The 24,202-nt window shown below is 48.6% G+C and overlaps 1 protein-coding gene across 3 annotated transcripts; it reads right to left on the bottom strand.

Annotated features, from left to right (window-relative positions):
• Window positions 1-11,453: 11,453 nt before the first annotated feature.
• On the bottom strand, window positions 11,454-23,892 carry PIPOX (pipecolic acid and sarcosine oxidase). Of its 3 annotated transcripts, XM_030861983.2 has the most exons (8): window positions 23,752-23,892; window positions 22,399-22,547; window positions 15,741-15,954; window positions 15,279-15,461; window positions 14,627-14,773; window positions 14,108-14,266; window positions 13,444-13,519; window positions 11,455-13,145 (listed from the first exon to the last, which is right to left on the bottom strand). In XM_030861983.2, exons 1-8 carry the CDS (start codon window positions 23,863-23,865, stop codon window positions 13,015-13,017), a joined length of 1,173 nt encoding a protein of 390 aa, XP_030717843.1. In that variant the 5' UTR covers window positions 23,866-23,892; the 3' UTR covers window positions 11,455-13,014. The 3 variants fall into 3 exon arrangements, with proteins under 3 accessions (XP_060146245.1, XP_060146246.1, XP_030717843.1); XM_060290262.1 differs by lacking the exon at window positions 14,108-14,266 and having other exon boundaries at window positions 11,454-13,145; XM_060290263.1 differs by lacking the exon at window positions 15,279-15,461 and having other exon boundaries at window positions 11,454-13,145.
• Between the last annotated feature and the right edge of the window lie 310 nt (window positions 23,893-24,202).

The raw sequence follows: 24,202 nt of genomic DNA, 5'->3' as shown, positions 1-24,202 counted from the left end.
CTTATCCCAGACATGACAACATGCAGACTGACAGTCCCAGCTCCCACCCTAAAGATCATCCCACCAACACCACCAGACGGGGGCCCAAGGGCAGTGCCTGGTGCCGCTCCCATCTGCTGTCTCCCCTTCTCTCCTGCAATTGGTTTGTACTCATTGGGCTGTGCTCTCTTCCCCGCTTACCTGATGTATGGAAATAAATGTCCTTCTTCTCCTGGCTCTGCCAATTTTCCTGCCTGTTCCTTCAGGCTCAGGTAAAGTCCAGGGGTGGTCACAGGGGAGCAGAGTGAGGACCCTGGTGGGGACCTGGGGGAATCACCCTCATCCCTGACCTGCTCCCACATCAGACCAATGCTGCTCAGAGAGCTTGGCAGGTCCTCTGGAGCAGGCGGAGGCAGTGGATGAGAGGGCTGGTCAAGGAAGACACAAACCCCACCTTTTATTTTAAGAGCCCGTGGATTGTAATTCAGGTTGGCAGAGCCGTCCAGGCCTTGGCCTACCCTGGCCTCCACTTGGGAATGTTGAGGTCCCTCTGATTGTTAAATCTTGCCAATTACAGAGATCCTATCTCCTCTCTCTCTCTCTCTTTTTTTTTAAGTTTAGTCATCCCAAAGATGACTTTCTGATCAACACTTGGCAGAACTCTCTCTGTCCTCCAACCCCATTGGCCACGGGGCAACTTGAATAGGCTGGGCTTGCCGGCTTCTCCACGCTGCTCAGTCTCCGCCTTCATGCCCCAGTCCACACGTGGTTCCCTCACTGACAGCTGAGAGGCAGTGGGCAAGAAACAAATGACTCCCTCCTCCTCCTCCTCCTCTACCTTCTGTAATGTGACCAGTTATAATCCCTGCGTGCATGAAGTATTTACAGCTGGCCGATCAGGCTCCTCTGGTTTGGACAGGTAGGCAAGAAAGGGAATCAGACAGGCCTGATGCTGACGCTCTGGTGATGTCACCCACCCAGAAAGGGGCAAGAAAGGGAAAGAGGGGGAAATGTCATCCCCAAAATGAATGGGAGAGAAGTGTGAAGTGGCTGCACCTTGAACAAAAGAAGCTGCCCCCAAGGTGGAATAGAGAAGGCAGTCAAAGTGAAGTCACTTTTTTTCTAAACTGCTGGCTCCTCATGTTCAGTTCTGTCACTCACATCTTTTACTTCTGCTTTCAGATAGCTCGGTGCACTTTTTTCCTCCCAGGAACTAGTGTGACAAAAGTCCCTGCTACCTACAGACAAGATCCCAACTCTGCTCACCCACACTGACTCAGGCCTTTGGTTAATTATTGATAGAAAGTCCCAGCATCAACCTCTAATAGCCTTCCCTGGGGCGGAGGGCTTTGTTCAAGTCGGAAAATATGTGTTATTCATCTGCTCATTCACTCAACAGTCAAATATTTCATAACTGCCGCTATGGTCTAGGCACTTTTCTAAGTGCTGGGGATGGGTGAGGTCCCTTCCTTCAAGAAGCGGATATTCTAGTGGAGGAGTTAAACACAAAAAATATGTGTGTCTGATCTAATATGTGCAAGCTTTGGGTGAGTAGAAAGGAGTACATCATAGTGTTTGTCCTCCAGGGGCTCATGTGTTAGGGTTAGGGCAGATCCCTTTGGAAATAATTACATGAGACATAAAAGGACAAAGAAGTTGCTTGGGCAAGTTATGAGGGGAGACACTCTCACTGAGAGAGGGTGGGGAGGGACTGGGAAGGCTTCTAAAAGGGGCTGGTATTTTGAGCTGGGGCTTGAAGAAAGGATAGCACTTCCACAGGTAGATATTGCTGGGATAGGTGTGCTGGGAAGAAAGGAGAACTTGAGCAAAGGCCCTGAGGCTGGGAAATAGAGGCGGTGGCAGGGAACTCCACAGGCTGTCTGGGGAAGCTGGACATCACCTCGCATGACCAACACTTCTCCAAGCTTCAGCAAAAGGCCTTCGGCCAGCATTCTGGGCTCCAGGCTGGGAGGAAGGCAATTCCCTCTGCACAAACTCCTCAGGGAAGTCCAGGGACCTGCAAGGCCATCAGAGCCCATCTTCGTTTGGGGTATGCCTTCAGAGCTCTATAAGCTCCTGCCCTCACCTGTGCACTCATGGTCGCTCTGGTCCCTAAAATGTAAGTGATTCCCACAAAACAGGCAGCAAATCTGTCCCTGTGCCACGCTCAAAGCCGCCTCGCTAGATTTTCCTCTCTAATCTCAGACCCTCAGGATTGCTCTGAATCCTGGATAAGAGGCATTGGGAGGGGGGGACCCTGTGAGGCTCCGCATGGTGCCCAGTCTGTGCCCAGAGACGACAGCAGCACATGGTGACTCCCGAACTACCTCCTTTTGTCCTGTGTCCTCTTGGCAGATGATCCCAGTTGCCCTTCCCCCATGCCCCACCCCCATGCCTGGTGGCACAGACACTTAGCAATTTGCTCCTTAATTGTCCCCCAGCTAGGCTGCGCAGATGCTGCTCTTTAATCTCTCCTGATAAATGAATCGCGCCTCTCCTTTAATCATATGTTCATATCCAAGCCAATTTGAATCCATTTGGCAGGGAGTGTGTTGCAAGAGATGCCATGACTGCTGCTTCTCCCCACCCAGGGCCCTGGAGCCAGCGCATCCGTCTGCTGTCCTCACCCTCAGCAAAGAGCCCAGGAGGCCCATCCAGGCGAAGGATCTCCTACCTGAGTGATGGGGACTTTTCAAAGTCAATCATTCACTCCTGTCCTCCAAACAGGCCCGTGTGGGACTGGAGGGAGATGGATTCCCAAAGGCCTCAGAAGTGGGAGGGGCAGGGTGAGTCCACAGCCTTCCTTGGTCATTGAAGAAAGGGCCCCATTATCACCCCTGGGAGAAAGTGCTGCCTTAAATCTAACCCTAATCCTTTCTGTTCCCCTTTCATTTCCTCTGAGCTGGTTCTCAGGGAAGCTGCGACACTTTTTACATAGCAACGTATTCCAGACCAGTCTATGATCATTTGTACTTGCCTGCTACTGCTACTGGCTGCCACCCCCAACGCCTTTCATCTTTCCCCAGGAAGTCTTCTTTTCTAAATCCTCCAGCCTGGTGGGCAGTCCAGGACATGCTTAGTAATGTACCAAGTTCTGCCACGTTTGGGGCTGCTGCTTCTTTCACCTACCGAGTGGTGTCCCCCGACCCTAGTGGAAGCAAAACAAAACCAGACGAATAAAACCTGCTAAACTGAGCGCTTCTGCCGCTAGCACTGAGACCTTGGAGAAGAGCCTTGACCGCTTGGGCCTCAGTTTCCCCATCTGTAAAACAAGGTGGAATTGCTGGCAAGAATCTTTTGGATCCTAGGTTCGGACAGAGCCCCTCAATGCTGCCAACAGAACCTCTCACCCCCACCTTTTCATCACCCTTGGTGAGGAGCCGGAGGGGACCGATGGGTGGCGCAAGTGGGGCCGGGAGAAGACAGACGTCTTCTCCCAGCGCGAGGGCTGTCTGGGCTTGGTTCCGTCCAGCAGCCCCACGCGCCTCCGCGTCCTCTTCAATTCCTTTCCTTTTTCCGGGCTGGTTCTGCCTGGCCAGGCAAGCACCCTCCGGTTCACTGGGAACCCGGGCGTATTAGCATATTCATATCTCATTTGCATGACCTCGGCCTCCGGAGCACGGAACCTCTGGCTCCGCCTCCGTCTGGAGGTTCCCCGCCCCGTCCCCCACCCGCCCCCGCGCTCTTCCCGGAAGCCGTGCCCCTTAAAAGGTCCTTGAGCCTGTGACAGGGCCGAGCCCGTCGGCGTTGCCCTTGAAGGATTCCAGAAGCATAAGGACAGGTCTCCTCGCGCAGCAACCCGACGATACTGTTCCCCGCCCTTTTAAGGGCTACTGGAAGTCCTCAGCAGGAGCTGAAGCTGTGTAGCAACTGGGGCTGAGGGGCCTGCCCGGCCTGTCAGTAGTGACCCAGAGGATGAGGAGGACAAAATCAATATAACCATGGTGAGCACCTACTTATGTCCCCAGTGCTTATACACTTTGCCTACATCTCATTTAACCTTTATCACAACTCAGTGAAGTATCATTGTCCCCGTGAGGAAACAGGCCCAGAGAGGTGACATCCGGCCTAGCAGGGTCCTCAGCTTGGTTCCAGCAACTGGCCAGGCATCTTTGAGCTACTCTGGCCTTGTCAGAGGGTGAAGGGGGAGGCGAGAAGGCCAAGAATTGCTGTCATGATCCTCATCTCAAATCACTGTGTGCCTGGTATTCACCAAGGCCTGCCCTTAGGAAGGAAGCACTTCTTGACAATTTGGGGGGGGGGAATGTCAACCTCACGTTTGTGTTGCTCCTTAACAATTCTCAGAGCATCCCCCATACATGATCACATTTGTGTTTCAACAACGGTGCCAACAACATGAATAACAGTTCCACATGGCCTGGAATGCGTATTTTAGGCTCTATTCACCTCAATCTAATTTCATTACAGTACAATGGAACAATCCAGACCATTCTCTGGGATCTGATCTGGGAGGAGTGATTTCCAGAGCAGGAGCCATTTTGAAGTTAACAAGGATGCTAGATTTATTTAGAAGGAATTTTACAGAGAACTTGAATCTTCTGTAGCGTCAGCCCCAGTGATGGGTCATGTACATGAGGGAGATTCCGAAAAGGATGTGTGCTTTGCAATTGAAGTCAGTGACATAAATCTCCCAGCGGAATACTTAAATGCGTGGATAGAATTTGCTTTAGATATCAAAAGTCAGCTATGACAGTATGGAAAAAAAAAAAAACAACCTCAAAAAGGATATTAAGTTTTGACACCATCCAGGCAAATTATATTTGCGGTGGTTTAAGAGTCAAAGAGTTTCCACATTTTAATAAATTTTTATATGTTTTGTGCCACATCTACGATCTGACTAGATTAGAAAAAGAAGCAAAAGGATTTGCGGAAGAAAGGACACTAGGGAATTTGAAAGTGGAGAATTAAAAAAAAAAAATCCTGGTACGGGAATACAGCCAATAGCTTCAGAAATTTTACCTCTTTGAAAGACAGGTCAACAACTGATGACGAGGCAAATATGAAACTGTACATGATGAAATAGGCCTCGTGGCTTATATTTAATCCTGGGGACTGGCGTCAGTTACAGGTTGGCACCCTTGCTTAAGGGCTGCTTCTGGCCCCCACAGGAATAGTGTCCTCTGGAGAGCAAGGGAGATTGACCCTAGTGATTGGCACTGCCCTGGAAGGTTCTGCACTAGAAGCACAGGTCCATGGCCTGCTTTTGAGGGTCCAGGAGCTCATCTGTGGGGGCTTGTCTTTCCAGTGAACCACATACTGAGCCACTGGACAGGATTTAAGAGGAGAAAAGGAGCTTCCGCTCCCAGGCACTGGCAAAATAAGCCTAGAGAACCAACTCGAAAGTGAGGCAGTCTTAAGCTCTTTGAATGGGTTCTTAAGGGAACATGTACACATAACAAAAGTACATGTGAAAACAGATAAATAGATAAACGTTAGATGAGACTGCTGAAAAATAGAAATAGCTTTGTTTGGGGGTGTGGGATTCTAGATGAAATATCTGTGCTTGTAATAAAGTTTTCATACAATTTTTCTTTTAAGTCAGTACAGATGTGTATCTGTGTCAAACACCAAAGAAGGCCCCCAATTGTCATATTAGTGTGACTATAAGAGTAGCGTCTTTCCCAGCATTGCATATATAGAAATAGTAGCCCTGGGCGGGGAGGGGTAAACCATGTGGCAAAGCTGCTTAGAAACTGCTTAGATCCCTTGCTCAGGGAAAGCCATTCTTAAAGCAGCAGGCGTCTCTTGGCATGGCTGAGAATGGAAGCTGGAAGAGGAACAGATTGGAGGGTGGAACTTGAACAGGGTATTTAGGGGAGAGGAGCAGTGGGGGAGGGGGAGATAAGAGGATCCAGTCATGGCCTCCCATGCAGCCTGGAGCCCTGCAGGTGACAGGTTTAGGCAAGGAGACTCGTGTTGATGAAGGGACCGGTGGTGGAGTGGGGTGAGGAGAAGCTGAGAGTCAAGAAGGTCATTTAGGATATTTGTGTTATGGTTATATACTTTTTTTTTTTTTTAAGATCTGTAAGGGTGGACATGACCCAATGGCCAGACTGTGCCTAGCTAATGGATTCCTGCTTCTCATACCTGACTCCGTCTAAGAAGGTTTAGCCCCTTAAGGAAAAAGTATTTTCGCTGTTTCAGAGAGTCAACTGACCGGTGAGTTCTCTGAGAAAATGAGAAGGTATTGATTTTAGAAGGGGAGGACTAGGGGTTCAGACCTCGCATAAGGTCTGGGAGGAGTAAGTCTCCTGGGGCCTGGAGGTGATCTTCATCTCCCTCCCCGCCCCCACTCCTTGCTCCCCAGTAGAAATCAGCTACAAATCTCAGCTTGTTGGGAACAGATGGCCTTGGCTGACGAATAAGCCACCACAGGCTGCTCCACCTGTTCTCGGGTTGGAATAATCAGCTCGAGACAAACATCGGCGCTGAAATAACTCATGGCAGCGGGTGATACGCAGGCACAGATTCCAAAAATCTCTTCAATAGACCCCCTCCAACTCTCTCCCCTGCCCAGCCCCTAGAGGCCATCAGGGGAAGGTAATGGAGCGGAGAAGAGAGAGCGAGCCCCAAGCTGAGCGCGATGGTGGAGCTGGTGGTTGCTCCGGTGGAGGTGGGGCGGGGGCGGGGCTGAGTTATGGGGGCGGGGCTGAGTTCGGAGGGGGGGCGGGGTGGGGGAGGGAATACCTTGCACCTCGGCAGGGCGGGAAGTTATTTCTCAAGAGCATGTGGAGAACGTGGGAATGGTTGATCCGTGTCAGGGACAAGTGTGAGGAGATCCAATCTGTCGGTGAGAGTAGAAAACTGAGAATTTGGGATTCTTGTGAATGTGTTCGTTAAAGAAGTGATATGCAAATGAGATCAAGCTACCCGCGAATCTCTCAGCAGCTCAGACAGCTCTGCCGGCAGCCGCCGGGGGTGGCTGCCTGGGTGCCCATACTTCTGTGGACTGGTGTTCAGCCTCCCCTCACGTCCTTGATGAAGTCTGCTGGGCTAATGTTCCCTGACAGAGGCAGATGAGCCCGTCGGGAGGGTGACAGCGCTGGGAAGCAGTGGTGACGGCTTGCGGGGGGGAGGGGGTGTTGCCGGCTGAGATGGGGGCCTGGCTCCTGTGGAGTCAATCGAGAGAGGGCAGGGATTGAGAGAGAAGAGACAGGCTGATTGCTTGCTCTGGGTGCCGCAGGCAGGCGGCTCCCCTTGGTCCAGCCTCCTGGCCTGGTGCATAGAGCCTGAGTCCCCAGAGGCTGTGCTGGGGTGGGGGAGGAAGCCTGAAGGGCTCTTTGGACACCCCCAGTGCATCTCTGACTGCCAGCTCTGGTTCCTCACAAGTGGTCCCTGTGACTCTGCCTGAAGCCTAGGGCGTTGGAGGACAGGGCTCTCACCTATCATTTAGGGTCCCACAAACCTGGTCTCCTTAAAGTCGGTTGTGCCCACAGAGGTGCCATGGTGGCCCATTTCCAGCTGAATGCCTGGCTCTGGGGTTCTCACCTTGCTGTATAATAGAAACACTCAAGGAACTGTTTTTGTTTTGTATACAAAGAGTAAAAAACATAGTATAATGAACCTTATCCACCAAACAGCTTCAACAGTTTTCAACACAGTGAATCTTGCTTCATTTGAACCTGGCCCACTTCCCCATTCCCTTGGATTATTTTGAAGGAGACCCCAGATATGATATCACTTTGTTACAATGAAGATATTTGTTTAGTATCTACCCCTCAAAGAAAAGAAAATGACTCCTTAAAATGTAATCACAATACTCTTATCACACCTAAAAAAAATTATCAATAACTCCTTAGTACCAAATATTCAGTGTTTAAATTTTCCTGATTTTAAATATTAATAATGTAATAAATTTTACATATATATATATATATATATATATATTTTTAAGTTATTTTGTTCAAATCAGCATCCAAACAACATTGAGGAGGTTTTTTTTTGGCCACTCAGCACGGCATGTGGGACCTTAGTTCCCCAACCAGGGATCGAACCCATGTCCCCTGCTGTAGAAGGACTGGACTGCCAAGGAAGTCCTATCATTGAGGAGCTTTTTAAGAAATACTACTGTGCCCAAGGCCTTCTCCCTCGGGGATTCTGATTTAATTGGCCTTGGGTGGGGCCCAAGCATCATATTTTTTAAAGCTCTCTTGATGGTTTTAATGTGCAGCCAGGGTTGAGAAGTGCTCTACCTTTCCCCCTACCAGTTTCCTGCCAACTCCTCGTCCAGGCTCTTAAATACTTCTTCTGCCTCCTGCCAGTAGACCAGAGCAGTTGGCCCTAATATGCCTACCTGGAGGAGTCGAGGGCTGCCCATCTTTTCCAGGCTTTTCTTTCCAGATGGGCTGAAACTCTCTATGGACACAAGCATTCCCTTCTCTACAAATTCACATACCACGTAGGCCTGTTCCTATCACTTTCTCCCCTAATATATGCCTGGTGCCTGTTCTGGCCTTGCAAAGCATAGTAGATTTTTTTTTTTTTTTTCATGAAAATAGCAAAATTCCTGCCTCAGGAAAAAGTGAGAACTTCCCTGGGGGCAGTTTTCATCTGGCTGCTCAAGTGGCTCAGCACTGCACTGGAGCTGAGAGAGAAGCCTGCTGGGGGCTTGGCAACAGATGTAAGGGAGACAGGGGATTGAGTGGGACTTGAACCCAGCACATTTTGGGGAATCTAAGAAACCTTCCTCTCCTGAAGATGCTGGCCTCAGGAGCATTTCAGAGAATTATGCCCACGTTCCTAGCTCGCAGCCGTCTGCCTGCCTTCCTGTGGCTGCTGCTTCTGTTCGTTCCCCTACCCCTCCGCTCCACCTGCCTTTTGGATTTATTCCTCCCTCCTGTGTCCCCCACTCCATGCCTCACTGAATGTTGGTGAAACAAATCTAGTCTAAAATAATGAGCAATCAACTACCCGATGCTTGGGGCAGGCTGGGCAGGGGCTGGGGGGAAAGGGTAGGGAGCTGAATCACTTATAAAGCCTAATAAAGATGCAGATGAGCATGTTGACTAGGAGCCCCAGAGCTGGGCTTATTCATTATTCAAAGTTATGTAAATGCCACTGGGTCCTGCTTGTTAGACTCCTGCCCCTTGTCCCTGCTGCTTCTTCCTGCCTGACAGATCCAGCCTGCCTTATGCCTCACCTCTCCTCCAAGGTGCTTACATTCATTCTCCCTGCCCAGAATCTCTTCTCAGACCCTACCTCCTCTCTAGCCAGAAGTCTTCCAGAGATTTGTTGGGAGGTCCTGGCCTTCAGGCAAGACTATACAGACCCAAATAGGTGGGCTTCTCGGTTTTAAAGATTTCCAAGGAAAGAATACCCTAAGCAGTGCTATGTACATGTTTTAATATCTCACAAATCTACTTAGTGGGATGGATTCCCCGAGTTCTAACCTAAATCCCTCTTGCTTCATGGGAAGCCCACCACTGAAATAGAATATCCAATAACCAAATTCTCTTTAATCACTCTTTTGAGAAGTTAAATGCAAGCATCAAGTCACTCCAGCCTAGTACCCCCAGATTAACTCGTCCTTGTTGCTGCCACTTACCTTGCTAGACAGGTGAACCTCATTCCAAGTTACAATCACACTCCTTAAGCTCTTAAACCTGTCCTGGGATACCAAACTCTGGTTAGTGTTTAACTCGTACTGACTACACCATATACCTCCTCTTTTTCACATTGGGATTACTGACTTGTACCCCACAATTGCCTAGGCCTTAGGACTCAAATTACTTTCCCCTGACTCTCCTCAGTCTTTCCCTTTTTCCCCATCACCCCCTAATTTTTCAGATGATGAGGCTGAGAAATGAAGAATTGGGTCAGAGTCGCAATGGCATCGATTGCCTCTGCTTTCCCTTCTTTTCTGGGCTGCCTCTCCTCCCTCCCCCAACCCCAATCTATTTTGAGCCTGCCTCTGTTTTCCTTAGTCTGGTTGGCAACCATGCCCGCCTCTTTCTCTTCGCTGCCCTTATCTCTCCCCTGCAGCCTGTGAGGACCCCAGTTGCCCTTCCAGAGGTCTCTTATTGCCTGCCTGATTTATTTTGATTTTCTCCCATCTTGAAGGTAGGTAGGGTCGGCCTGAAAGTGGATGCCTGGCCACACTCAAGCAGAAGGTAGGCAGGGAGATAACGCTGGTGGGTCTGCTTGGCAAATCCTTCAAAGTTACCAAAACCCTCAGGTTGTCCTCCGAGCCCATCTACAATGTCTAGTCCTCTTCTCCATATCCACAGACTCTATCTCCTACATCCCTTCTTCCCCTCTATGACCCCATCCCACGCTCAGTAAGAAATGCTCAGTTCCTCCCACTTGGGTTGTGTGCAGCACCCCTGCAGGTCCTCACCTGCCTTCTTGGCCTGCACATTGCCAGTCTCTTCTTATCCAATTCCTGTTTCTCTCCACTCTTCCCTGACCTCATCCCTCCCACACACACCCGTCCCACCCCACACGCCCCTGCCCCTGCCCTTGCTTGCACTCTGTTTCTAGGACACACTGGCTCATTTCTAAAGAGACTTTGCCAGCCCAGGCAGGGCTTGTCAGCATCCCCCACTTGTCCTTTCTCAGCCTCCTCTAGACACTTGTCCCCTCCTTTAGCTGTCACCGGCAAGCTGAATAAGACTGGATATTTTGGAAGGGGAGCTGCAGCTGGCTGGGGGAGGAGGGTGGCACTGAGAGAAGCAGGAGCAGAGGGAGCTGCGGGCAGCCATGGAATGAGAGGGAGAGAGAGGTTCCCAACATCCTTCCTCCCCAACTTTGCCAGCTTGGGAGCTGGCAGGATCTTACACTGATCCCTCTCTGTACTGCATTTTTCTCTCTCTCAGTAATAACACGATACCTTGCTTTACAATTTACCACATTCTCTTACAGACCTCCAGGTATCTGCATGGTGCACTCCCTCTCCTCCAAGTCTGCTCAAATGCCTCCTCCTCAATGAGTCCTACCCTGACCACCATTGAAAAGGGCAGCCCCTCCCCCAGCATTCTCTACCTTCCCCATTCTGCTCTGTTTTATCCCCAATGCACTTGTCACCCTCTAATGTACAATACAATTTATTTATACGTATTATTAACATGTCCTCTCCTCACTGAACTGTAAACACCACAAGAGTAGAGATTTCTGTTTTGTTCACAGATACATCCACCATGCCTAGCACAGTGCCTGGCACACAGCAGAACTCAACAAATATTTGTGTGTTGAATGAATGAATGAATGAATGATCTTATTGGATCCTCACACACTCCTGTAGAGTTGGTCAGTATTATTATTCCCTTTTTATTTACTACGGTAAAATATACATAACTTACAATGTACCATCTTAACCGTTTTAGGTGTACAGTTGAGTGGCATTTAAGTACATTCACAGTGTTGTGCAGCCATCACCACCATCCATCTCCAGAACTTTTTTATCTTCCCAGACTGAAACTCTGTGCCCATTAAACAATAACTCCTTATTCCCCCCTCCCTCCAGCCCCTGGCAACCACCATTCTACTTTCTGTCTCTATGAATTTGACTACTCTAGGTAGCTCACACAAATGGAATCATACAATACTTGTCCTTTTATGTCTGGATTATTTTATTTAGCATTATGTCTTCAAGGTTGATCCATGGAATGTATCAATAGTATTATTCCCGTTTTACAGATAGGATTATTCCCACTTTACAGAGGCTGTGGTTCGGGGAACTAGGTGAGAGCACCCAAGAAGCAGACTTGGCGTGGGGTTGACAGGATTGGCTGGCTTTTATAATTCCCAGGAGAAATCAGTACTAATCCATGTGCCTAGGCCTATAAGGCAATTGAAGAGTAATTTCCTCTGTGTTGTTATTTCCTTTGGGAATATTTTTACTCTTATTTCCATTTCCCACTCTTCCCCTCTCAGCGATTCCTTCGAACATTTCCACCCCACCCAGTCCCAGTTTTTTTCTCCCCAGAGCACTTTAACTCCTGTTCTTTTGGGTCAAACTGGCCCTGTCTAGAAATGCTCCTGCTTGGGTTTCATCTGAGTGCACTCAGCCTTGCTTGAGTCTCTATTTACACCTCTCACCCCTCCACCCACCCTGGGGCAGTTATGAGCCTGTTTCCTTCCAAAGCAATTAGTGCAAGGAGGCCAGCCGACTGGGTGTTAATGCCGTTTCATTAAGTGGGAGCAATCCTAATGATAATAAAATGGCACATTTAACATTCAAACATTGAACAGGGTTTCTAAGCGAGTGTGTCTCTCTCTTCCTTTCTGGTAGAACAGCTCCATCTTCATAAAGACCTGACAATACACCTTAATGAGAGACTGGGGAGCTGAGCATCTTTATAGAACCAGAGAGAGGATGAGAACCAAACAAAGAATCCAGAGAAAGAGGGTGTGGTGCACTGAGGGGATAAAGACCCCAAGGAGTCCTGGGGTAATGGATTCTGTGGTGCTAATTTAGACAGTTAAAGTCTATAAGAAATAAGGTCACATGGAAAATAAAGCCCACCACAGGCTTTCGTGCAATGCAGTCATTTACTTATCTGTTTGTTCAACACATTTTTTGCAACAAACATTTACTGTGCACCCAAGATGAGCCAAATTTTACAGGAGTTTGTGATAGAGGGTGGCTCTAGTTTTATGAACAGGAATGCCAAGGGCCTTAGTGGTCTACAGATCATCTTATTTACTCTCCCCCAGGCAGCCTTAGTCAAATCTATCCCAAATTCATCAAATGCCCCCGTGAAGAGAATTTTAACAACTGCTTTGGTCTCCTGAGCCAGTCCTTATGCCCCCTCCTTATTGAGAGATCCAGCTTCAAGGTCCTTGCTACTCTGTGATCATAGAATATCTGATTTAACTTCTGAAGCAATAAAAGTGTGGGATTGGGGAGTTGGCTAGGGAAAGAAGGTAAATTCAATCAGCTGGTGTTTATGGGGAACTGAAGAGGGGCAAGAAAAAAGGATAACATCTCACAGACACTTCCTTCCTCTGAGAAGTCTTTCCCAGAAGAGGGCTTTGTTCTGAGCTCCTGTGCACAGAAGGGAAGCAGCTGGCCAGTCAAATGTGGGCTTTGCCCAGGCGGGGGAAGCGGCTGATTCGAAAAGGTGTCAAGTCATAGGATGGCATTAATTTCATGCTTAATTCATACAGGATCTTCCCCACAACAGGGGACAGCTTAAACCCATGCCCTAGGGAAAGGAGAACAGGTGGTCAGGCATCCTCAGAGACAGGTACTGGACTCCCTGGACGTCCCCTACACAGTCCCCAGATAGAGCTAACCTCCCCATTGGTCGCATCCCAAAGCTGGAAGTTGCCTCCCACCGTGAGAACCCTTTCTTCTCTGATAGCCCCTCTTAACCCCCTTATACACTCAAGGTCTATGCTTTGGCCCCTCTCTGTCCAACTAAAAGCATGAAAAACACCATTTTGCCTGGCACTGAGGTGGGTCATCTTTAAGGCACCCCGTCTTCCCTTGCTCAGGCTCACCAGAGAATCCAGCACCAATGACAATGTTGTCGTACTTTGGGTGTCGATCAAGAATGAAGTGCTCATCAGGGGTGTTCTAGAAAGAAACAATCACACCTGTGTCCTTTGAGGATAGAGGGAGGAAGAAGAATTGCAGGCTCAGAGGGGAGGAGACTCAGCTGGATTTCTTTCCAGAAAGAATAGGAATGGGGCACAGGAATGCTTTCTGCATGCCAGTGCCCTAGGGTACGCCAGTCTTTCTCATTTGTCCATCTGTCTCTTCTCATGTAGAGCTATGAACACAGTAGGTGCTCAGTTAACACGTGTAAAGTAACTTTAGCGAAGACGCCTCAGGCCCTGGTGACATCTGTCTCTTCTCTTTGTCCCTAAGGCCTGCTCAACTAGAACATCTTGCCAAAAACTCTTTTAGAGCTCTTCTGGGAAATATAGTGAAGGACTGCCAGACGTATGCCTAGTTTCCTAATGAAAAAGAATACGAATAACCTCTAGTGGGCCCTCTCTGGTGGAGGTGAACTGACCCGCAGGAATGAGCTCATTTGTTTCAAGTCACATACTGTGTCAGGGGTCAGGTAGAGTCCAGCCTGAGCGGCACAAGGCCAGTCTGTCTCATTCCCCTGTTCTCCAGGGCTGCAAGAGAGCCTGGCCCAGTTGCCCACACCCTTACCGTGTACATGCAGTGCTCCATAACAGCAGGCTCAGGCTCTAAGTTAGGTAAGTGATCTCTGACAAAGCAGCTCAGGATGTGGACGTCTTGGATGTCTGAGAAAGCTGCAGGGCAGTCCCGCTCCTCAGGATCTGCATTGTTGCCGTGGTGATAGCAGACCTGGCTCCCAATCAGAGCAGTGTGAGCTGGGATGGCTGGCCTCCTGCACACCACCCCCAACCCAGGGGGCAGGTTGTACACAGAATGCACCCCATCCATCATCCCAGCCTTCCCCAGTCCTGACAGATGCTGTTTGTTGCCACATGAGTTTGCCTAGCTGTCCATTCCCCCGCCAACCCTATGATTGCAAAGGAAGGGCTCCAGGACAGCCAGGGGTCTTGTGTTGCGCATAGTGAATAGTGAAGTCCGTTCCTGCTCCTGCCCACTGGGATCTGAGGGAGTCTGGTGAGAGGAAAGTTAGAATAGCTGCCCCACATCTGCCTGGGCCCCTATTAGCCTTCTCTTGGCCTCTCCGCTCACCTTCATCAGCCCTGGGTACTCTCCGGAGGGCAATCCATAGATGTGGTAAGGAGCCAGGCCGAAGCCCAGGAAGCATGGAAAGGCCTGGGACACACCATAGCTTCCGGGAACCTTCTCTCGCCAGTAACACACATTGATCCGCAGGGTCTTGGAGCAGGAAGAAGAAGTGGGAAATGAAGGGAGAAAGCATTTCTGGGGTCCCGTAGCCCTTTAATATAAGCCCAGATGCCCTGATTAACTCACCCATCTTTGTTTCACTCAATTCTTATGTCATTTACATGTTACATTATGTTATGATGCATAAAAATTGCTGAATCTGTCTCTTCCCCTATTCTTAATCTTCTCCCAAAACTGCATCCAGCCTACTTCTCTCTCTCTCCAGGAGTTAATAATACCTCATGTTTATTGAGTGCTTACTATAGGCCAGGCCATCTCCTTAGGTTTTATATATATATATATAAAATTTAATTTAATTCTCCAACAGCCCTAGTCCCCACTTTACAGGTTATAAAATTGAGGCTAAGTGAGGTGAAGATGAATGAAATTTGCCCAAAGTCATCCACTAGCAAGTGGCAGATGGAAGACTCAAGTCCATCTGGGTCCAAGGCTTCTTTTCTTAAGCACCACCTCTCAGGCTTTCAGCTCCCTCTACCTGGAGAGGCAGCTCAATGCCCAGGGGACGGAGGAGCCGGTTGGTCCAAGGACCTGCTGTGATGATCAAACTCTTGGCTTGGTAGCTCCTGGAGGTGGTTTTCACCACGACCAGTAGCCCTGGTTTTATCTCCATCACCTTCTCTCCATCATGCACTATGCCTCCTAGCTGTCGAATTGCATCCTGAAAGGGCAGGAGCAGGAAAGGGCAAATCAGTTATGTATGTGGTTCACCCTGGACAAAGAATCCTTCATCGAGTGCAGAAAAGAGAGGACAGAATCTAGATCTCCTCTCCCATATTGTGAGGCCTAGCAGGGTATATAAAACTGCCCAGTCCAAAAAGTCAAGACTAAAGCTGGCAGGGCAAAGGCTGTCATCCAACTGGGCATCAGGGGATGGCTGATGGGGACCCAGGATGCCCAGAGCAGGAGCTGCAGTGCCCCTAATGCTGCACGGTATCACCTGAAGGGCTCTGAGCGCCTTGTCAGCATAGAGAACTCCTCCAGACTTTTCTAAGAGCCCCACTTCTCCCCTGGCCAACCGAATATTGGGGAAACGTTGCTTCAGTTCCTCAGATGGAAGACACTGGTGTTCCACTCCCTGCCTAGACAGAGTAGCCTGGATTATCTTTAATTCTGCATTCTCCTTCATTCCCAGCAGCAGTAGTCCAGTCTGCCTATAAAAAAAAAAAAAAGACACCTGAGTGAGAGTCTGCGTCCGGGCCCTGGGCCTTCTCTGTCATTTTTCAGCAAGGGGCCCAGACCAGGCATCAAGGGGAGTCCTGGCCTCACATTCAAAAAACAGGCAAAGACATCTACATTCTGTTGTAACAGTCCAGTATTGTTGTGCTGGTTTCCAGCCCATCCCCAAGTCTGCCCTTGGCTCTCACTATTGGTTTGCTTATCCCTCCATCTTCCCTCATCAGGATCCATCCTGCCCTTGAGGTCAGAGACCCTAAGTCCTCTTTTATCTCCACACCTAGAAGGTGGTAAATGTTCAATGAACTTGATAAGATTTCCCTTTCCTCCAGTCCCCTGACCCCACTCACTGTTTTGATCTCAATTCTTTATCCCTTTTCCCCTCCCCAATTCCCTGCTGTTTCTTTTCCCTGTTCCTTTTTCTTGTCATATAATGTTTTGTCTCTTCTTGTGATCTATCTCTCAGTTCCTTCTCAGAGGCTGCCTGTTTTGTGGAAAGGGTCCTAAGTTGGGAGCTCTGGCTCTGGGTCCAGTCCCAGCATCCCCTCTGTGACCTTGGTCTGATTGCTCGCTGATCCCAGATTCCTCCTCTGTAACACATGACTGTTGGACTGTTGGTGGTTCCACACCAGGGGAGTTGTGGAAATGGCATGGATCATATTTTTGCTTGTCACAATGCCTGGGGGTTGCCACTTACATTTGGTGGGCAGGGGCCAGGGATGCTAAACCTGCAATGCTCAGGAAGATCCCACCCAAATGCCAATAGTGCCCTCATGCAGAAACCCCAGTAGGTGAGATGGCCTCTTAGGACTCCAGCAATTAATTCAGCGATTAATGTTTTTGTTCTCCCTATACATCCCTCTGTGTTTCTTCCACCATAAGAGAATGAGAGCTGTTTCTCTTTAACGCTTTCCATCTCTATGTCACAAGAGATCAGAGCTCCCTTTTGGGGGTAACTGATCAAAACAATAGAAGGGTCACTTTGGCCCTTGGGACCATTCCTGTAGTCCCTCTCGGTTTCAGCAGCCACAGTGACAAGCATCAGCCCGACACATCCCCCAGGTACTGTATATAAAGCTCGTAATAGCCTATAATGGAGTCTCATGGATATTACATGCTTCCAAATCCCACATTATCTGGTTGGGGGGATTAAAGAGAAGATTGGGAGGGGGTGGGGACACAGCGGGCCCTGGGGCCAGTGTCAGTACACAGAGCCACGCAGCATGCCCAATCCATTTGCCATGGCCCCCGCCTACCCAGCATTCACCACTGGTGAGAAAGCAGTGAACGCCTCTGCCTCTTCAAAGCTCAACAGAGGAAAGATGCTGTAGAAACCCCCACTAGCCAGCAGACTGTCTTTTTCCTGTGGCCCCAAAAGAACTTCAGATTGGTTCTCAGTTAATGAAAATTTGCCTAGTAAACTCCTTGGTCAACAGGATAATTAAGGCACCCAAGCGTACGTTCTTGAGCCCTTTGTACCTGATGAGGTTGTAGCTGTGTAGAATTCTGGGAAAGACCTCACCTTAGCAGTCACAATGTCAGATCCCTGGCCCGGAAATTCCAGAGCAGCATATTCTAACCTCTGCCTGCAATATACTAGCCTTGGTCTCTCACATACTCTGAGACTCAGTTACTTTCTCTTCCTTCCCTTCCTTTCTCCCTTCTTCCCTTCCTTCCTTCCTTCTTTCCTTGAAATAAGAACTCCTCTTTCAGGAATGTACTATATGGAGGAAATGAACTCACGCCAAAGCAACGGGCAAATCTGTTGAATTATGAAATGCTGAGTGATGTTCTAATTCCCAAGCCGTCCTGCGGTGGATGAAGCGGGAGCTCCCTATCCCTAGGAGTAATCAGCAAGTTGATTCTGCTGGTGAATGTAATTGTGCCAATTGTAATCATTTTGCTCCAGCTCTCTGCCCCTGTGGCATTTATTTCTCAGCCCAGATATTGATCTAACAGTGGGAAATTTTCCATCTGAATTTGTGATGCTGGACCCTCCCTTAGTCCGGAGGTGCGTTTGGGAAATTCTCATTTTCCGTGGATCACAGCTGAACCATTTGGCCTGAGGGAAACCATGCACTGCCAGAGAAATGCCTTGGATCGGAGAGAGATTTTTGACCATTATGAGCAAATCGGAAATAAATGTAAAACACTGCCTGGAAATGCAAAGGCCTGTCATTATGGGAAATAGGTGAGAGGCTCCTGTGGGAGATGCTTAGAGAACTGGAAAGCAGTCAATCAAAACCGGGATCAGAGAACGGGCCTTTTTCCCCCAGTATGAAGATAGATGACTTCCATGCGCAGATTGAAAATCATTTAAGTACTTATTTTCTTAATGGCTTTTCCTAGATCCCAATAAACAGTCTGCTCATTCTGCATCAATTTCTCACCCCTATGCTCTGGGCCTCCCTTTCCTCTTTTTCTGCTCAGATCCAGGCTACGAAGTTTGAGGAGGAGGAGGGTGAGAAGGGACAAGGGCATTGCAGGAAAAAAAAAAAAAAAGACCAGGAAATGAGCGGTCAGGGCTGGTCTAGAAAGACGGCACCTTGTAGTGAGGCCGGGGTGCTGGGGATCCCTGGAAAGAGTGCAGCTCCCAAGTCCCAGAACACCTTCAGAGCATTTGGTACTAACTGTGCCTTCCTCCCAACCCTAGCTGGATCCGGCCCTAGGAAGAGATAATCGAAGATTCCTCCCAAGGGCCTTGTTGACTTCTCTATGGCCCAACTAAAGCCTCAGACATGATGTAGGGAGTTGGTGATGAGGGATTTCCACCAGTTACTATAGCAGGACAGGAGGCAGGATGGAGTGGGGAGGATTTGGGAGGGGCAGACAGCTCTCCCTGCATCTGCCATCTCCCATCCCAAGCTCCAGCTTTCCCCGCTCTGGGTTAAAAGTGCCAGGAAAGCCAGCTCTCAGAGTCACCTTGGGGAAGAGACTCCAACAGGGACTTGGTAATGGCTGCTGTCTTTGTTGGTTTGGGAGGAGCTCTTGGCGTTTCATCTTCTGCTCAGTGGGCCGAGGTGGAATTGGTTAACAAAGACTGCTCCAGGGAGGGGATGTGGCTGACAAGCCAGACACTTCGCAGACACAGGAAGCAGCAGCTGCGCAGGGGGCCACCAGGTTCTGGCAGCAGCTGTACTGCCTACGGCTGTGATCTTGTCTGATATTGTCAGCTAAGCAGGGGCAGCCCGGGTCAGGAGCTAGATAGTAGGACTCAAAGGGAGAAGGTGGGGCAGGAAAGAGATGGGCCACAGAGCTGGGATTTGCTCTTGGTATCAGCATCCTGGCTGTACACATCACAAAAGATTCAGACCTTGTGATCTGACACATGTGTCATCGTCTGTTCCCAGAATATATGCAAATATCCTGAGCCACCCATATTTAGTATGCCTCTGTCACAGGAAGCAGCAGAACAGAATGAAGAGAATTGGACAACCACCTTATCAACTCCTGAAGGTTTTTTTTTTTTAAATCATCATCAGATATCATTAAGTTAATATGTTCATATCTATCAGTTCAATTATGATATTGTGCTGGTTCTTCCAGAAGAACCTAGGAGAATAAGAATCACACAGCTAATGAATCATTTAGAAAATCAGAATTAGGAACAAAAGCTAAAGGAATTGGAATAGGAAGTATCTGTTCTGTGTCTCTACTAAGTAAAAGAACCAAATAAATTAGTGTGCCTGAGTAAATTAGTTTGGCCATAAGAAAGGACTTGCTAATAATAACAACAACAACAACAATAATAATGCCTAGCACTATATAGAACTTCAAAGATTTTTCAAAGAACATTCACTTTACTCTTCATTTTCCATAATTGGGGCTGTAAAGCATAGGGATAGTCTTTTAAGAGGAGCTATGATATGTCCCAGTCTTTAAATGTATGTTAGCAGCCTTCTGACCTGGGATGATTTAGGCATGAACTTGTTTGGAAACAGGGGACGGACAAGGTAACCAGTTTGTGGTATTTCCTAAATCAGGAGGCAGCAAGCGATGACCCAGGGGCCAAATCACCTGTTTTTGTCTGTCCCACAAGCCAAGATGGTTTTTACAATTTTAAATGGTTGATAAAAAGCAAAAGAAGAATATTTCTTTTTTTTAAATATTTATTTGTTTGTTTATTTTTGGCTGCATCAGGTCTTAGTTGTGGCACGTGGGATCTTTCATTGTGGCACACAGGCTTCTCTCTAGTTGTAGCATGCAGGCTCCAGAGCATGTGGCTCTGTAGTTGCGGCAAACGGGCTCTCTAGTTGTGGCACGCGGGTTTAGTTGCCCTGCAGCATGTGGGATCTTAGTTCCCTGACCAGGGATCGAACCCACGTCCCCTGCATTGGAAGGCGGATTCTTAACCACTGGACCACCAGGGAAGTCCCAAAGAATACTTCATGACATGAAAATTATCTGAAATTTGTGTCCATAAATAAAGTTTTATTGGAACCCAGCCATGCCCATTTGTTTACATATTATCTGTGGCTGCTTTCACAATGGCACAGTTGAGTTGCTGGCAGAGTTGAATTGTTGCAATAGAGACCATATGGCCTGCAAAGCCTGTAAAACTATGTGGCCATTCACAGAAAAAGTTTGACAAACCCTGTTCTAGACTGAAAGTTGAGTAATTCTGTGACTTGCACTACAGGTTAAGACCCTGACTACTCAGTAGCAACCCTCTCATGAATTTGTGGGGAGAATTAAATGAGTTAACATGGATCAAGTACTTTTAGAACAGCCTTAGTTTCTCATTCTAAGCACTAAAACACGCAGTGATAATGATAATGATGATGATGATTTGTCAGGCACTATTGCAAGCCCTTTACAAACTTTATCCTCACAACAGACACAGGAAATAGATATTATTACCCCTACTTTACAGATGAGAAAACTGAGTCTCACAGAGGTTAGACAGCTTGCTCCAAACCACACAGCTAAATATGTCAGAGCAAGATGATATCTAGAGCCAGCGCTGCCTGGTTCCAAAGCCCTTCCAAATTCCTGTCCTCCTGCCAAAGAGAGGGATTGTGAGATTATGAGATTCTCCTATCCAAGGGTCCCTTTCCCTCTCTCCAGCAGCCCTTCCCCTCGATGTCCATGGTTGCTGCATCCCATCTGTCTCCTTCTGCCTTTCTTCCCCCCTTGCTCAATGGAGATAGGATACAGCTGACCCAGAATAAGTGGCAGGAACTGCCATTTATTCAAAAGTGCTAGGCATAGTGCCAAGAGTCTCGTTTAATCCTCACAAAGCCCTGTGAGAAAAATGAGGCGCAGAGAGGTACAGAAACTTTTCCAAGGTCACACAGCTGGTAAGAGGTAGAGCACAAAGTCAAATTCAAGCCTGTCTGACTCCAGAATTGTCTCCCCTCTGAAAGATTCCAGACACTTTCCAAACATCTTCTAGTTGCCTCCTTATCTGCTGGGATGAAGTGTGCCCTCTAAGGCCTCAGCAGTTCTTTTAACACAAGATACTCAGCAGTATTCACAGATGGCTGACAGAGAGAGGTTCCTTTGCCAGGCCACGCCTCAGCAAGACATGCTCCTTTATTTGGGTGCTGGGTGTATTAGCTGCGTCTGGAATAAATCTGTAATTAGCTGCCCTAGCTGTATTTGCATAATGGATTTCACTTTGTTCTTAAGTTAATGGTGTTTTTGCAACAGAACAGTAACCTCTTGGTTCCTGGCCATTAAAATAACTGCCACCCTGTAGGGTAGAGCAGTGGTTTTGTAGGAAGTTCAGTTAAGAGCCACAGAGAAGGCGGGAGGGATGATAGCATGGTTGGTAAAAGTTCTCTTTGCCTCCTGGGTTGTCTGCCTTCTTCCCCATGAATATTTGAAAGGTCAGTGAGGGGGGGTCTTAAGGGTCAGAGAAGGCCATGCAGGCAACAGAGAAATAGCTGCAGGCTCACTCCCTGGTCAGCAATGCAGCCTGAGGAGCATCCCCATTTGCTCCTATGGGAGGAGGTATTCAGAGAATCAAATGGATTTATAAGGGTTGTTCTGGGGGAGAGGACCCAGCATTAAAGTTTGTGATACTAGTAGAAATATAAAGAATCAGGCAGAGGCCTTCTCCTCTATTTCAATCCCTGCCCTGAGAGGTTCTCTGACGGTTCCACGGAGATGTAGATACAAACTCCAGCTCTGAGCATCTGCCCAGTGTCTTTCCAGCAGTTTTCCCCAAACAACCTCTGCAAGCCTTGGACACATGGTCTAACCCCAGCCCTAGAACTCAGAGACTGTCAAGAGCCAGCTGGACCTGTCGGGTGACCATGAGGACAGCAAGCAGAATGCTTCCACGTGTCTGGCACTTCCGGAGGCCCCATGTCCCTCCGTTGCATGTCAAGTATTCCTGGCACCGCCCTCTTGCATAGTAAAAGCACCCCCAGGTGCTGAGCCCCACGATCCAAGGGATTCTCCCCCACCAACCCAACCTGTATAATTGGGTTCCCGCCTCATGCTCCAGCTGGGCCCATATCTGGTAGCACTCAGCCATCATCTGGGTGTAGAAGTCTTCAGGGTACGCCCTTCGGATTATCCGGCTTTGCCCATGGGAACTTCCTCGGGAGTGCGGGAGGAAGAACTGGAGAAGGAGGACAAGAGACAACTGCAGCTGTCACCCCTCCCCTTTCGGAGCCCACTCATCATGTGCTGTCAACAAGGAACACTTATTCTTCAAATATTTCCATACAGTCTCCCTTTGTGGCCAAGTTACTGACTTGGCTTCAGGATAGAATTTCTTCAGTAGCTCTAACTCAGGCATCCTTTTTGCTAACATCATTCACTTCCCGAAGTCCCTCTGTGAGTTAGTCTTCAGTCATCCTGCTGCAACCTTGCCCCACTTAGACTCATGGAGAAGCAGAAAGAACCTTTGAGATCATTCTAGTCTAGGCTCCTCATTTTTATGCACAAGAAAACTGATGCTGACTCTTTCTCTGTAGTTTCAGACTGCTCAGGACAAGAGAACCATGTTGAGATTTAGCAAAAGATGGAGTGTTTCCTGAAAGGTTGGACGAGGAATCCCTCAGGCTTTGAGAAAACTGATAGAGAAATGAAAAAGGTTTCTAACCAATCCAGCTCATTACCAAGAAGAATAAACCAAAACCAGCCTGGATAGATTTAGGCAGAATGGGAGGGTAGAAACCTTTGGAAGGTGGGCTGGGTGCACCTGCCTCGGGAAGGCTGCGGATATACAGGGCCCAGGCCTATGTACAGTGGCCAGTAGCCTGCACTTCATGGGGTCACTTTTCTATAAGGAAAAAAAAATACCTAAGTCTTATTTCCTGTGTATCAAACAAGGAGGCTGCTATTATCCAGAGGTGGCAGAAAAAACAGAAGCTTCTGCTGGGTTCCAGGGTGAGAGGCCAGAAATATGCAGGGAAGAATCCTACCTCCTAGACTGACAAATCAGCCTTTCCCTCTAGGCAAATTATCTCTATTTAAGGTTACCCAAAGCAGAACTGATTACTTTTCTGGGCCAGGGCAACCATTTTGGCACAGAAGAGACTGGGTGGGAAGAAAGAAGAGAATGGGGTCTGGGGTGCTTCTTGGTCAAGAGCAGGATCTGGGAGGCAGCAAAAGGAGGAAATGTGCCTAGAAACCCAAACTGGGTCTTAGGGAGGGTGGAACTTTCTTTGCATTGTCATGAAACACACCAGGCAGCTAAGCTACAAATTGCATAGAATTTGTGAAGATCAGGCCCTTTGGCCTTCACCCCACAGAAAACCCTCTTGGGGGAGGAGAAAGGGACAGTCCCTGAGGTCAGGAGTGCAGAGGGGACACGGTACCTGCTCCAGCAGGAGGACCCTCTTCCTGTGTTTGGCCAGGTGGTACGCAGTGAAGCAGCCCTGGATGCCTGCCCCGATCACAATGGCGTCATAGAGATCTTTCTGAGCAGCCATCCTGCCCACTGAGTTAGCCCTACAGCCTCAGAGACCACAAACAAAGGAGAAGGCAAGCGGAGGCGGGCTCCAGCCTGAAGGAGGAGGAGTAAAGCAAAGTCCAACCTGGCCAGCATTCCCACAATTCCCTGGGCCCTGTCCTTCTCCCCACTCCTCCCAACCCCCAAAACCTGGCACAGGGCTGAGCCCCCGCCTCCCCTGCAGAGCAGAGCTGGGTAGTATGATTTGTGAGGTTTAGCCCGGCTCAGCTGCCAGCCTCACCCTTGCATCCCTCTAGCTTTCTATTCTTGGCTCAATTATTGTCATGCAAATGGATCCTTCCTATGCCACCTTCCTG

The sequence above is a fragment of the Globicephala melas genome, chromosome 20 (genome assembly GCF_963455315.2).
Source record: "Globicephala melas chromosome 20, mGloMel1.2, whole genome shotgun sequence".
Taxonomy (NCBI): domain Eukaryota; kingdom Metazoa; phylum Chordata; class Mammalia; order Artiodactyla; family Delphinidae; genus Globicephala; species Globicephala melas.
The sequence above is the reverse complement of the archived record's forward strand: the minus strand, read 5'-3'. Positions and strand labels throughout refer to the sequence as shown.